Below are 14203 nucleotides of genomic sequence, written 5' to 3'. Positions count from 1 at the left end.
TTATTGGTGCCCAGCAGGAGCCTATGTGAGCAAGCTTCATATAGCCACCTACAGCCAAGTCCCAAATTTGAAGAGCGGTATCTCACACCCTGGCTTAGGACTCGTTATGAGTCAGGCTGGTGACTCTGGCCTTGTGCTCTGCCTCCTGCTGAGGTGTCTCTTAGAGACAATGGTTCTATGCCCTGCCTGCCTTCACTGTTTTGGCCACGGCACTGACTGGAGCCCTGTGCCAGGAAAATGACAGCACCCCTGAGCCGTGCAATTAGGGTTGGGCCCAAATGCTGATGTGTTAATTAAGCAGAGAATGAAGTTCCAAGAGGAAGGGAGGAAGTGCCTAGCTTGGAATGGCTCTGCTGGAGCTGACCCAGTCTCTCACAGACAAGGTTAGCAACAATGCATCCAAACCACCAGGACAAAAACAGTACTTTTCAAGAATTGTAATCTTAACTGGAGGCTGATTTTGGTCAGTTGACAGATATTCATGAAACCTTCGTTCTTCCCCAAGCAGCTTAAAAATATGCTTAAATAAAATTATGAACATGACTAGTTTTCTAACTGAAAAGCAGAGGAGTAAGGTCAGCAATCCTTTTCAAGTAAGACCGTGCAGTTACATTGTTGGAGCTGGAAAAACCACCTGAAACTACTTTTCTCCTATTTCCCATAAGCACTCCTGTTCTGGTTAAGGTTCTGAATACACCCTTACACACAAGCAAGTTGTGTGATTTAGACTCAATTAGATAAGGATGACCCAATTCACTCAGTCAATGCCGTTTTCCAAAGGACTGGAGGAAATTAAGTAGCAATAGCATAAGATGAAAGGTCTGAGTATAAATCACTAATTAGAAAAAAGAATAAAAGAGAGCAGCCAGGCAAGAGCTCACCTATGGAGTTCCACAAGTTGAAAGGACTTGTCTCATTCAGCTTTCTTTAAGTGATCTGGAAGAGGAAGGTATTGGGACAAAGTCTGCTGACAATGGACAGATACCCAATGGGAGGAAGGACCATGAAGAAAACCACTCAAGGACCTCATGGAACTGAGCGACTGGACAGTCACAAAGCAGGATTTGAGCCACACAACACAGAGTTGAGGGGAACTTCAAGATGCTTTTGCCAGTAACTGGATGAGCAAATTTACTGCCAGTTCTGTCCCTCCTGCACCTGCTGCAGACGACAAACAAGAACAAGAACCGCTCACCCGGGCACGGAGAGCTCCGTACGGGGCTGGGCGGAGCAGCCCCCCGGGCTCCCGCCCCCTGCCCGGGACGGGCGGTGCGGGGGTGGATCCTGCCGGGAACTGCCAGGACGAGCAGTGAGCGCTGAGACGGGCGCGGACAGCTGGTAAATCAACAACCCACGTCCCCGTCGAAAGAGATAAAAGTTCAGTTCGGCCATCAAACGACCCTCGGAAAAAAAACAATGAATCTGTTTGTGGAAACTTTTCTGTTCCTGGCCACGCTCGTCTACTCCTACCTGGAGGCTTTCGTGAAGCTGTTTGTCCCCGTGAGGAGGAAGTCTGTCAGCGGAGAGCTTGTGCTCATCACGGGTGCTGGCCATGGCGTCGGCAGAGCGACCGCCCTCGAGTTCGCCAAGCGCCAGAGCAGGCTGGTCCTCTGGGACATCAGCAAGGTAATGGCACAGCTCGTGTCCTCACTCCTTCACCTCCGAGCCCGATGGGGTTCAGGAGCGTAAGAAGGGCATCGTCAGATTGCATCCACAGCAGCTCCTTCCCCCTCCGCTGCCGTCGGGCCGGCTCTGACTGGCCCGCTGAGCGCCAGGAGAGGGTTTGGCCCCGCTGGCAGCAGAGGATGGAGGGCTCTGGGTCCCGCAGTTCCTCGGCGCTGCTCAGCGAGGGAGCAGGCACCGCCTGGCAGAGCCCCTGGAGAGGGAAGTGCGTGCTCCGAGAGCTGCTGCTGGAACGGCTGCCTCGGCTGGCAGGGAGAGCACGCCGAGACCAGCAGCCTGCTTCCACAGAGGAGCAGGTTTGCCTCCGCTGAGCGTCTTTGGCCTCAGGCGTTTTGCATACATTGCTGGAAGGTGTGTTTTCTCTTTGCTCGTATGGACAGCATTGCTGTGCTGAGCTGTGTGCGAGCCCTGCTGCCCTCTGGGGCAGCTACAAGTGTAGATGGCTCCTTGCTGAATGTTCATACTGGCCCAAAGTGTTTCAGATAATTTGACTGGAACGCAAAAAGACCTTGGCAAGTGGAGGATGGACAGGTAGAAACATGCATCTTGGCAGTGAGTAGGGATCAAGGCCAAGTGTGTGTAGATGCAAGTAGCTGTACAGGGAGGGTGAGAGGTTGGAGAGCAGAGAGTGGGAAAGGTTTCTGACACAGTGGGTCAGGAGAGGAATTCATCCTGTCATCCTGAAGCTGCAAAACCAAAACCCAGCTCACTACAAACAAACAAAGAAAACCCCACAAAATCCAAGACCAAGGATAAGGGGATGTATAAACAGGGAAGGTACTGTAGAACATTTTCAGTGTTTGTTCGTGTTGCCCATTATGGCTAAGACCAGACACTGGAGGTGTGGCAGGAGGCACAGCACTGCTCTCCCGATGTGTACAGGGCTGCAGCAAAGGAGAGCATTGTCCATGTTCTCTGGATGGAATGCGGGGATTAAGGAATAAACTAAGTCACGAGCAGCACCTGGCTTTGGTGCTGGGAAATAGATTGTAAGGGTGGGTGTAAGGAGGAACTGAAATACAATACCAGAGGAGGTGGTGTATCCTGGAGGATCCCACTACCTAGTCCAAGGCCTCCTTCCTGGGGGCTCTCAGCCTTAAGCAGCAGCCAGGACTGAGGGCAGCTGCCCAGTCACCCACTGCAGGGACCTGCACAGCTTCTGTCAAGTGCTGAGCTGTCTCAGGCTATTTGTGACCTGGGGCCTTTCACTGCACAGGCCACCACTGGCATGGCTTTCTGGCACCTGGGGACAAGGCTATGCCCAAGTCACTTCTGCCATGGCTTAGTGGGTTGATGGATGAGCTTCTGTTCTGTGTGCGTCAAGTGCCATTCCATAAGAAATGTCCTTCTACTTTGTGCACTGGTGTGGTAGGTTTGACCTTGGCTGGATGCCAGGTGCCCACCAATCCACTCCCCCTTTTCAGCTGCACCAGGCAGAGAAAATAGCATGGAAAATGACTTGCAGGCTGAGATAAGGCAGTTTACTAAAGCGGAGACGAAATTTTGTGCATGCGCAAGCAAAGAGAAATAAAAGTATTTTGTTCTCTACTTCCCATCTGCAAGCAATGTCCACCCACATCCTGGGAAGTAGGGCTTCAGCATGCGTAGCAGTTGCTCCATAAGGCAAACGTCATAAAAAACGGATACCCCCCTCTTCCTCTTTTCTTAGCTGTTATATCTGAGCTGACATCACGTGGTTTGGAATATTCCTTTGGTCAGTTTGGGTCAGCTGTCCTAGTTGTGTCCCGTCCCAGGATCTCGCCCACCCCCTGCCTACTGATGGGAGGGGAATGTTGGACAGACAGTGCTGATGCTGCGCCAGCGCTGCTCAGCACTAGCCAAACCACTGGTGTGTTATCAACACCCTTCTGGCTACCAATGCAAAGCACAGCACTGTGAGGCTGCTATAGGGACAGACACAATACAATTGTGGAGGGGACCTCTCTTCTCACACCCAGTCTGTGAATACAGAAACATATAAAGCCTCTCACACATAAAACTTCTCATATCTTGGGTGCCAGACAGGCCGTGTTTGAGGAGCTCTGTTTACACTCACGGTGTCTGCCTGCTGTGCTGTGATAGGCAGTGTGTGCCCACTTTCTGCAGCCTAGTTAAGTGTGCCTTACCAAGGCAAACTCGCTCTTGTTGCCACACTCCTAAGGCTAGGAGAATTGTGATTGTTCAGCCTGGAAGAGACAGCTTTGGAGTGACCTAATTGTGGCCTTCCAGTACCTAAAGGGAGCCTAGAAAAAGGTGAGATGGAGCAAGATGATTTACAAGAGCATGTAGTGCCACGACAAGGGGGAATGGCTTCAAACTGAAAGAGAATAGGTTTAGATAAGATATTAGCAGGAAATTCTTTACTGTGAGGGTGGTGAGGCATGGGAACAGGTTGCCCAGAGAAGTTGTGGATGCTCCATTCCTAGAAGTGTTTGAGACCAGGTTGGATGGAGCTCTGAGCAACCTCGTCTAGTGAAAGGTGTCTCTGCCCATGGCAGGGGGTTGGAATGAGGTGATCTTTAAGGTCCCTTCTAACCCAAGTCATTCTATGATTCTATTATTTCCTTTTTGGTAGTCAGTATACACAGGTCCGAAATTTAAGGCTGGAATAGGTGTCTTCTCAAGGATCCCACCTAGAGCTCTGTCCCTGGGTGGCTGTGAACTGCTCAGGGGCCTGGCAGTGGTGACACAATTAAGAGATATCTTCAGCAGGGCACAGTTGTGCATGAGTGTCTTTCTTTTCTGCCCCTTCCAGCACGGTGTTGAGGAGACGGCAGCAGAATGCAAGGGTCTGGGGGCCACTGTTGAAGCCTTCGTGGTGGACTGCAGCAAACGGGAGGAGATCTACAGCGCTGCAGAGAAGGTAGGGCAGCAGGGGCATGGACAGAGGCTCACCCAAACACGCTCCATTTCCAGAAAAGCCGGGACAGCTGGAGAAGAGGCATTGCATGCAAATCATGCAAGGCCTTGGAACCTCCCCACTCCTCACTGCTCTCTGTACACAGAGTGGTGAGGCATTTCCAAGATCACACCCTTTAGTGAGGCTCCAGGGTATCATTCCTCACTGCCAAGTTTGCTCTGGAGAGTTCCAGCTTCTGAAGAAACACAGGCAGCACTGAGGACATATGAAACATTTTATTGTAAAGGTTATGGTCCAGCTGGCTCAAAACTGTCTGTACCTCCCTAGTCCCAGCTGTGACTACACAGTCCAAACTGTGTGTGTGCACAGTGTGTGGAAGACAATAAATTTTGGCAGTAATTATTTAAGGGAGAAGAATCAGATCTAAACCAGATCTCATGGTAATACTGCACACTTTCTGCCACATCTAGAAAGGTACTGTGATCTTCCTCTCCATAAAAGAAATAATGTTAAGAAATAAATTATTGCTCATCTTCTGCAGCCTTGCATTTTTTCCTTTTTTGTTTTTATATAATGAATGAGAGACACACTTCTGGGCCTTTGTTTTGTCTCCAAAAGGTGAAAAAGGAAATTGGGGATGTGACCATCCTGGTGAACAATGCTGGCGTGATCACAGCTGCCGACCTGCTCTCAACTCAGGACCACCAGATAGAAAGAATGTTTGAAGTCAACATCCTGGCTCACATGTGGGTAAGGGCCACTACCATCTCCATACCTACAGGGCATACCCATTGAGGAGACCTATTTAAAGTAACCCTTATTACCAGTGAGTTACCAAAGTGCTCTTTGGATGTGTACAGCACAGGGGCAGCCTTGGGAAACTTGAACAGCATCTTGCTGATCTGAGCAGGCTGGTGACAGCCTCATGTGCAGCATCTGTCAGAGCTGTACTGGGGCTTACAGAGTGGGGGGGTTCAGCTGTTAAGCAATATTTGTTTGCAGCTGAAGAGAAGCTGCAGGTTGACAAGTGTTTTATTGTACGTGCTGGGGGTGAGACACTCTCAGCATTGCCGGTGAGACCTGGAACCTAAAAAGCAGCAGAGAAAAGATGTGAAAATGAGATCCTGTTTATAGCTTCAGACTTCCTGAAACATTTGCAGAGCAGGTTGCCAGATGCACCAGCTGATCAGAGAACAGGTATCCCTGGGGCTCTCAGACTGTGAGGTGCTGTGCAGCACAAAGCATTAGTCTCTTAATGATTGATATTCAGGGTCAGTGCTGAATATGCCTAAGAAAACACTGTTCTTCTCTTCCTTCCCGCCTCCTGCATTTTTGCCTCTTGACTTACTTTGAAGACGACAAGAGCTTTTCTGCCAGCCATGATGAACAACAACTATGGGCACATTGTCACGGTGGCTTCGGCAGCAGGTCATTTTGTGACTTCTTTCATGGTGGCTTATTGGTAAGTGATTTTTAAATCAGTTCTCTTCATTTTTTTTTTATTTTTAATCGCATCTTCTACGTCATAAAATACCAAGTAACTGAAATAATCCTCCCACTGAATACGATACGGACAAATGACTGTGCTAAGGAGGAAGAAAGCACAACAGCCAGCACTTGAGGATGGCTGGCGGTTCTCACCTTTTAGTTATTAGCCCTGACTGAATCAGGAGCAATGCTTGCATGAAAGAATAATCATGACACATCCACTAATGAAAGATTCTTCTATTTTTTCTCTCTTACCGATCCAGACTTTTGCTTAGCAAAACAGGTATCTTCCTCCCTTCTCCTTAGAACTTAGTGATTCTGTGAGTGGTTGTAGTGTTGTCAAGAAAGCCCCTAATGAGTAGCTTTTGGTCTTTTTACCTTTGTGGCAGTGACTGTAATGTATAGAAATACTTCTACCATCATGACATAAAACTGCTTTTCTACTTGAAACATACCAAGAAAATCATGGTGCACAGAAGACCTGTTATATTGCATATTGTCATTCTACGTCACATCTAGCCCTCTATAAGTCACAAAGAATTGTTACGAGATGACCCTGTGTGCTACAAGAAACAGTAAATGGTTAATCTCCATTTCTACGCTGCCCATACTTCTTAATTTTAGAGATTCAGGCTGCATTCCTTCTAAGAATTTTATTGCATGGGAAAAATGGACGTCCTTCAATTGATGCAGATTAGTTACTGTTTTCTAAGATTTCCTGGTATTTGTCCGTCTATTTTGTCTATCTGTTCACACCCTGTCTGCTTTCAATAATTACTCCCCAAAGCAGCAATATCTAATCCAGCACTACATCCTGGCACAGGGGAAGTTATAATTAGTCCCTGCCCTGTCTCTCAGATGGATTACATTATTTGGAGGGTTTTTTTGCCTCCCAGCCTGTACTGTATGATTGTTTAGGCCATTTACAGTTGTAGAGAGTTAGAAATACTATTTATGCCTTTTAATTTGTGCTTTTTTCCCCTCCTGCAGCTCGAGCAAGTTTGCTGCAGTTGGATTTCATAAAGCTCTGACAGAGGAACTGTCTACCCTGGGAAAGGACGGAATAAAAACCACGTGCCTTTGTCCGGTTTTTATAAACACTGGATTTGTCAAAAACCCCAGTACAAGGTAATTCAATGCTCTGTGTTCCTGTCCTTCTTTCTTTGCACCAGGGCACTGCATAATATCCCCAGCTTCAGGCTTTCTATTCCAACTGACTGTATAATAACAGTGTGTATAATTGTCTAAAGAAGTGTCCTTTAACCCACATAATGGCTGCATTTGAATTACCTGAGTTTGTGCATGTGTGAAGCATCCCTGTGAAGCTTGTACCACCCCTTTCTACCACCACAGCTCTTACATGTGTGCTTTCCTTTGCAGGCTTGGAAAGATTTTGGAGCCTGAAGAAGTTGTAGAGGCTCTGATGGAAGGAATAGTGACCAACCAGAAAATGGTTTTTGTTCCATCAAATCAGAGTGTTGCTTTACTGCTTGAAAGGTAAGTATTAAAAAAAAAAATGTATCAACAAGTATCAACTATAACTTGCTGAGTGCACCACCCTCAAACTTGTAAAATCTGATTCAGTTATTTTAGAACACATCACAAGGTAACTAATAATGCAGTGGTTCTTTCTAGTGACAACAGCAGATGTCATACACAGTTAGTTTTTTGAGCCCTCTCGTAGGTCCTTCTAATCCACTTGCTGCAGATAACTGTTCTCAGTGGAGAGCTCAACTGCTCTACAGACCAGTAAGGAAGGGGAGGGAGAACAAGAGAACAGTTTTTCTTCACTGATTGCTATTTCCCTCCTGGAAATACCACATTCTCTGAAACAGCACCCCCAGTGCAGTTCCAAAAAGAGCTGAGGACCTACTGCTTATTAGTGTTTGTTTCTTCCTATCAACACCAAAGATTGAGGCCATGGAGGCTGGAAAATTGCTTTAAAATGGCTCCATTCTTAGCTCTGCTATGTAAAGCAAGATTTTTCCTCTCACACATCTTTAATATCCAGTGTAGCCGCTCTGCTGAGCTCATCAAAGCTCAGGTTCCAAACCTAGAATTAACATCAGAACAACTAAATTTAGTTTTCAGTTATTTTCTACAGTATCTCATGAAACTATTAGTAATTTATTGTTTGCAAAAGCCAGCAAACTTGGGCCTAACCCTAAATTTCTTTTTATGAGGAAGTGTAAAGATGTTTGGGTTTGGTTTTTTTTTCCTTTCAAGAATTTCCAGATTAACCAGGTAACATTTTGAAAGCAAAGAGAAAGAAAATGCACGTCTATGTTCAATATGAAAAGTTCCTGGATTCTGCAGCAATATTGCAACCTAAATCATATCCAGTGCATACCTGTCCCAGAATTGTCATAAAAGGAGATGGGTGGGATTGGAGGTAAAACTAGTTGGAGATTGATGAGGGCTACATATGCTTTGGAAATAATGCCCAGTTTAAGACTTAGTCCGTGTCTGTGCATTCTGCTCTCAGACCACTCTTCCCTCACCTGCAGTACGCCTTTTTCCTATCATTTAAGTTTTTCTTATCCCACATTTAATTTCATGTTATTACCTCTTTCAGAGTGTTTCCAGAACGTGCCCTGAATGTTCTGAAGAAGATGACCGATGTCAAGTTTGATGCAATCATTGGGCAGGGAAGCACCCAGTGAAAAGCAAGAATTGATTCTCGTTTCGCAGAGGCACGAGTGAAAACAGAACAGGGTAGTTCAGCTGGTTTGATACAGAACTAAGACAGGTGCTTCCAGGCCACCATTTCCAAGCACACAGAAAGGTTTATCCCACACCTGCAGCAGGAACACACCTGCATAATGTGGAGTGTTAGCTAAGCAGAGGTGGAGCTCTAAAAGTCTAAAGGACTGCTTTGAGTGTACATCACATTGCCTCTGTCTCGTAGTGTTGAGGCAGACAGGAATTCCCACAAAGCCTGTATTTGGGACAGCACAGCTGCCGATTTGAGTGCCAAAGGATTGCTTGAGAATATGTTAATCTGGACACATCCCTGAGCAAAGCTGTCTTGCAAGAAGGAATTTATACAGCAGGTGGGTGGCCTGTTTCACCTCAATTTATATTTTTATATGTACAATGAATTTCACGTACTTTTGTAGCAAGTACCTGAAACAATATAGGTGTGTATGTTATATAATACCTAATTACATCGATTATCAATTATGAATGAGCACCATCAATATGCCTATATATGAATAAATACAGTTCTTTAACACAAAGAACATGAAGTGTCTCTCAGCAGTGAAAATCATAAGCACAACCCAGAGGTGCATTTAAGATGTGGTATCAAGTAATACACCTTTCCCTGTATCATTTCTCACACTGCTCATCTGCAGTTCCCAGACACCTTTAAAACCCTTCCCCATGACAACAGCGCAGTATTTCTCTACAAATTGCTGGGTGCTCTCCTGCATTTCATGCATGCAGCAGAATGTGATTTGTTGTGTGAGAACACAGACCAAGTTGGATGGTTTTCCTCTTTCCATTACAAGGCAATGAATCCAACTAATGGAAATTCTGCAGTCTGTCTGTGTCAGTATTCATAAGTCAGACTCGTGTTATTAAAGAAAAGAGCAAGGTTATGCTGAGCCAGGAAAGCCTTCGTTTGCATGCAGCAGGTGAGTTTAAGTTGAACTCCACTCATGAAAACTCCTGAATACGTCTTCATTTCAACTAACTAACATGTCACTGCACAAAGTTAAACCCCTACAGGCACTGGATAACACATGCACCTCCATATACCTCTTTTCCGTCCATGTCTTCCAACATGTGCACCAGGCTGAGGGTTGATGTTTTCCACTCCTATGAAACGCTGCCTTGCTACTGGAGAAAGTGCTGCAGCAACAACATCCCTGTGTAATCTTGGACTTTAATTCCCAGCTGTGCTGTGCCCCTTCCAGGTGCAGGGGAGCAGTGGAGTAGGGACTCTCGGCAGGAGAAGGTACGCCAGGTGCTGGGGGCAAGGTGGGCATCACACCAACGTGACACCACCCCACTGCTGCCGGGTAAAGACAGCAGAGCAGATGCTGCAACGGTGGAAGGGTCAGCCAGAGCCTGCCAACCACCAGGCCAGGCTGCAGGGATGAGGCAGGTCCTGTGGTCACACCAGCAAGTCACATCAGGATCAGTGAGGTACAGGGCCAGGCATGGCACACCACCAGCACAGCCCACACAAGGGCTGGGGCCAAGGCCAGGGCTTAAAGGTGGGTGCCAGGGAAGAGAGTACATGGGAAAAGGCTCCAGATGAGCCTTCGCTCAGCTCCTCATGACAAGCCAGTGGCCTGATCTGATGGGACCCACCTTGACCAGGAGGTTAATCCCCAAAGGCCTTCAGCCTGTGATACAAGAGAGCAGCACCTGATGAAACACAGGTCAAAGACCCCTTTGGAGCACAGATTATCTGTGCACCTACTTGTGCAACTCCCAGCCACTGCAGGGACTTGCTGGCTCACAGCCGTCTGAGGGAGGCTGAATATGCTGCCACCTTTGGCACAGTTGGAATCCATCCTGCTCACCTGAGCATTTCTTGTTGTCCTGTAAACAGGTTCTTCACAAAAGGGAGACCTCTCAGCATCCAGCTCCTTCTGCTCTTAGTTGACAATATGTAAAAGTTTGTGCTGCCATCAGCACAAACAGTGGCTAAATGTGCTAAATGAAACAAAAATAGTTCCCATTTTCTTCGTGGAACATTCATGTAACAAGACACTCAGGGTGTGTCAAAGCACAAGTTCCCAGGTTTGGATCTTTTGCTTCATAGTGGAGAATTCCCAAGACAGAAGAAGAAAGGAAGGGTAGCAAATTTCAGAGAATTAAAAACCTCAAAAGGTTAAAAGTAAATTAAAGAATGTTAGATGTGGTTTGTATTTGAAACCAAGACCCTCCAAATCCCAAATCTGAGAACAGCGATTTAATGTCCTTTTTCTACTCTGAAAGAAGTTTTTCATTTTGTCCTGCTTTTATTTGAGCTCTTGCTGAGAGGGCTGGCCTGTCACAACAGAGAGACACTTGGTCTTCTATATGTTGCTTGAGTTTCCAAGGCTTCTGCTTTGCATAAAGAAAGAGACAAACAGCAAGGAGTTAAGTCTTTATCTCCTGACCACCAGTGACAGAACTGATTCATCAAGCCTCCCAGGCTCCTCAGTTTTCTTTCACAACAAAAAGCTGAAGCTTATTCCAAACTCTGGTTTATTACTGGTGCCCAGCAGGAGCCTATGTGAGCAAGCTTCATATAGTCACCTACAGCTAAACATCAAATGTGAAGAGTGGTACATCACACCCTGGCTTAAGGAGTTATTAGGAGTTATGAGTCAGGTTAGTCACTCTGGCCTTATGCTGTGCCTCCTGCTGAGGTGTCTCTTGAAGTCAATGCTTCTATGCCCTCCCTGCCTCCTCTGCCTTGGCCAGCACTGACTGGAGCCCTGTGCCAGGAAAATGACAGCACTGCTGAGCCATGCAATTAGGGTCTAGCCCAAATGCTGATGTATTAATTAAGCAGAGAATGAAGTTCCAAGAGGAAAGGAAGAAGTGCCTAGCTTGGAATGTCTCTGCTGAAGCCGATCCAGTCTCCTGCAGACATGATGAGCAACAGTTCAGCTAAAACCACCACGATGTTGGCTAGAGGCCCGTGGAGCTCCTTCCCCAGCTCTTCCAGGTGTTCCACGTTCAGAAAGCAGAAGAGAGTAAGGAGCCCACAGGGATTTTATGTGCCAGGTGCACTATGTACTCCCTGAGCTGCTGCACCCAGTGTGCAGATGCCAGTGCTGGGACTACCCTGCTGGCTGACAGAGGCTCTGTCCCCCAGTGCTGGAGGCATGAAGGTGAACTACTGGTATCATAAACCCTACAGCTCTGTTTGGAAGCTATATAGCCAGGCACCACGCTCATGTACTGTTTCGCAGTCATCCATACTGCTGAAATGTTAGCTGGATTCCTGGCGCAGTTGTGGCCCATAACTCTATCTGGCAGCAAACACTCCAGCATATTGTGGGGGCAGTGCATCCCTGGATACAGGGCTGCTGGGCAGGCAGCATGGGTGAAACCATATGCTTTGCAAGAGAAGTGGAAGTTTATGGACATAGAAGCCTTTTGAGGACATCATCCAAATCAACAGTGAATAAAACAAAGGAGCAGCTGTGATAGTTTCCCTTTGTCCACTACAAATGTTCACTGACTGGTCCGAGACTCGAGAGACTCATTATTAGGGGGAAGAACAACATTTAACAACAATATTTAATGATCATAATTACTGTGTTCATCATGATAGGTAAAATTTTCAAGAGACGCTTAAGTGGCTTCAGCTCATCTCGGCCACATTTAGTCTTACAGACTTTCCAATGGCATGGATTAAAGCTCCCCACAGCACTGCCACCTGACCTCTCTCTTCAGCAAAGTCCGAGAGGACTTCTTTGAAGACTGGCTCTGCTGCATTTTTCTAAAGTCCTTGAATCCTGCTCAGAATGTTAAGAGAATCATCTCAACCCGTGTTTCTTGCCACAAGCCTAGGCCACTTACAAGTGAAAATCATGGCTGTACCTCTTATTGCCACTGTCTGCTCGCACTGAGGCCCCAGCCTCATGATGGGGGCAATACTCACAGGGTTATAATGCTTGCAGGTAATGCCAGTATGCATAAAATACAAGCAGTTTTAGGCAGCATTTCAGAACACGGATTTCCAAATGTAGAGAACCTCCTGAGTCCAGCAGTTTAATGAAACTGAACTTTTATATTGATTTGTGGTTTTTTTCTACTGCTCCACTGAAATTGAGCATCTGAGATCACTGGTGGTTCACAGTGTTGCAGAACTGTCTGCAAAATTCCAATCTGACTCAAATTGTCAGTACCCTCAATTTTCCAGATTATTTCACTCTGCATCCAGTATCTGACCATGCAGGTTTCTCTTTTCCAAGTAGGTCTTTTGCTTTGTTTGAACTCACCACTAAGTTTTACTGCAAAACCCCTATCAGACTATGAATAAGCTTACATTTATCCGAGAAGCCAGGTGTTAGTAGGAGTAAACTTGCTCTCCTGCAAACTACTTCCCCTCCGTGTACTCAGCCTTTTCACAGCTGGTAGCTGATCATTTTCAAAGACATCACAATCAAAATGTTTTTCAAGAAACATCAGCACACTAATTAAGAGGGGCTGTTAGTTACAGCTAACACAGCGATGTTACTCCTGAGATTCAAGGGAATATCTCTGACGAGGACTCTGCAGATACTCTGTAAAGGAGACTCCTTTTATATATGTCAGTTGTAATGGTTGTGACATTAGGAATGAGTGAGTGACAGTCATTTAAAGGCAACATTTTATGAACATAGTTTATACTCAGTGTTCACGTGTTCACTCTCCGGATAAAGAATTCCTGACTCACAAGGATTACTTTGTTCCTAATCCAAAATACATATGGTTAATCAGTAACCAACCTAGGGGCAGGAGCCACTGTAGCTCACTTTGTGCTCTCTTTCCTCAGCAGCAAGGAACAGAGAAAAGGGAAGAAATGTGCCAAACAGAGGTGTGTTCTCCTTTAGCAGGATGACCTAAGTCCACGCATCCCACAGGCCTATAGATAAGAAAGCAGCAGCACAGATTTTTTCAGATAGTTGTTTTTCAAGCCATGGATTGTTTCAATTTTGCCCTGTCACACACAACGCTGTTTTTACATCTGCAGCCTCAGAAGTCATGAAACTTGGGACGCTGTGTACACAGTTACATTAAGCACATTAAGTGCTTAAAAACATAATATGGATCACAGGCAGACAAATCCTAAAGCATGATCCTCAAAAATCTAAAGCCAATTTTAGATAGCGCCTGTGCTGTGCAGTGCTGAGCTACCAAAGGCACTGAGAAAGAGATGTTTTGCATGTATGGATAGCCCCATGATAATCTGCTACCTTGGAGCCTGGCAGTGGTACAGCTGTGTCAGTGCTGTTCTGCAGTAACAAGTTTGGGAAAGGGATTGTTCTTCATTCATCAGCTGACCCAGGATCTCTGGATGATGCCAAGTGACATGGTGCAAACCTCTACTCAGTGCATGACACCTCCTTGGCAAGACAAAACTACCTGGCATTCAGTCTCTATTCAAAGCCTCCTCAAGAGAGGTGTTTATTCTCCTGTGTGTCTCACCTTGTAGGCATATCTGACACGCACTGATTT

General features: G+C 46.2%; 1 protein-coding gene across 1 annotated transcript; it reads left to right on the top strand.

Annotated features, from left to right (window-relative positions):
- The first annotated feature begins 1294 nt into the window (after positions 1 to 1294).
- On the top strand, positions 1295 to 9273 carry LOC116785509 (estradiol 17-beta-dehydrogenase 11-like). The gene is made up of 7 exons (XM_032685138.1): positions 1295 to 1626; positions 4439 to 4546; positions 5162 to 5293; positions 5899 to 6005; positions 7022 to 7159; positions 7412 to 7528; positions 8607 to 9273. Exons 1-7 carry the CDS (start codon positions 1417 to 1419, stop codon positions 8692 to 8694), a joined length of 900 nt encoding a protein of 299 aa, XP_032541029.1. The 5' UTR covers positions 1295 to 1416; the 3' UTR covers positions 8695 to 9273.
- The last annotated feature ends 4930 nt before the right edge of the window (positions 9274 to 14203 follow it).

Source organism: Chiroxiphia lanceolata, chromosome 4 (genome assembly GCF_009829145.1).
Source record: "Chiroxiphia lanceolata isolate bChiLan1 chromosome 4, bChiLan1.pri, whole genome shotgun sequence".
Classification (NCBI taxonomy): domain Eukaryota; kingdom Metazoa; phylum Chordata; class Aves; order Passeriformes; family Pipridae; genus Chiroxiphia; species Chiroxiphia lanceolata.
Note: the sequence above shows the minus strand (reverse complement) of the source record. Positions and strands in the feature narration are given on the sequence as shown.

Excerpts from the sequence above, each read along its gene's own strand:
- LOC116785509 (XM_032685138.1), top strand. The coding sequence starts at position 1,417 with ATGAATCTGTTTGTGGAAACTTTTCTGTTCCTGGCCACGCTCGTCTAC. Across the intron at positions 7,160-7,411 it reads GTCAAAAACCCCAGTACAAG|GCTTGGAAAGATTTTGGAGC; the intron begins GTAATTCAATGC and ends TTTCCTTTGCAG. Across the intron at positions 7,529-8,606 it reads GTTGCTTTACTGCTTGAAAG|AGTGTTTCCAGAACGTGCCC; the intron begins GTAAGTATTAAA and ends TACCTCTTTCAG.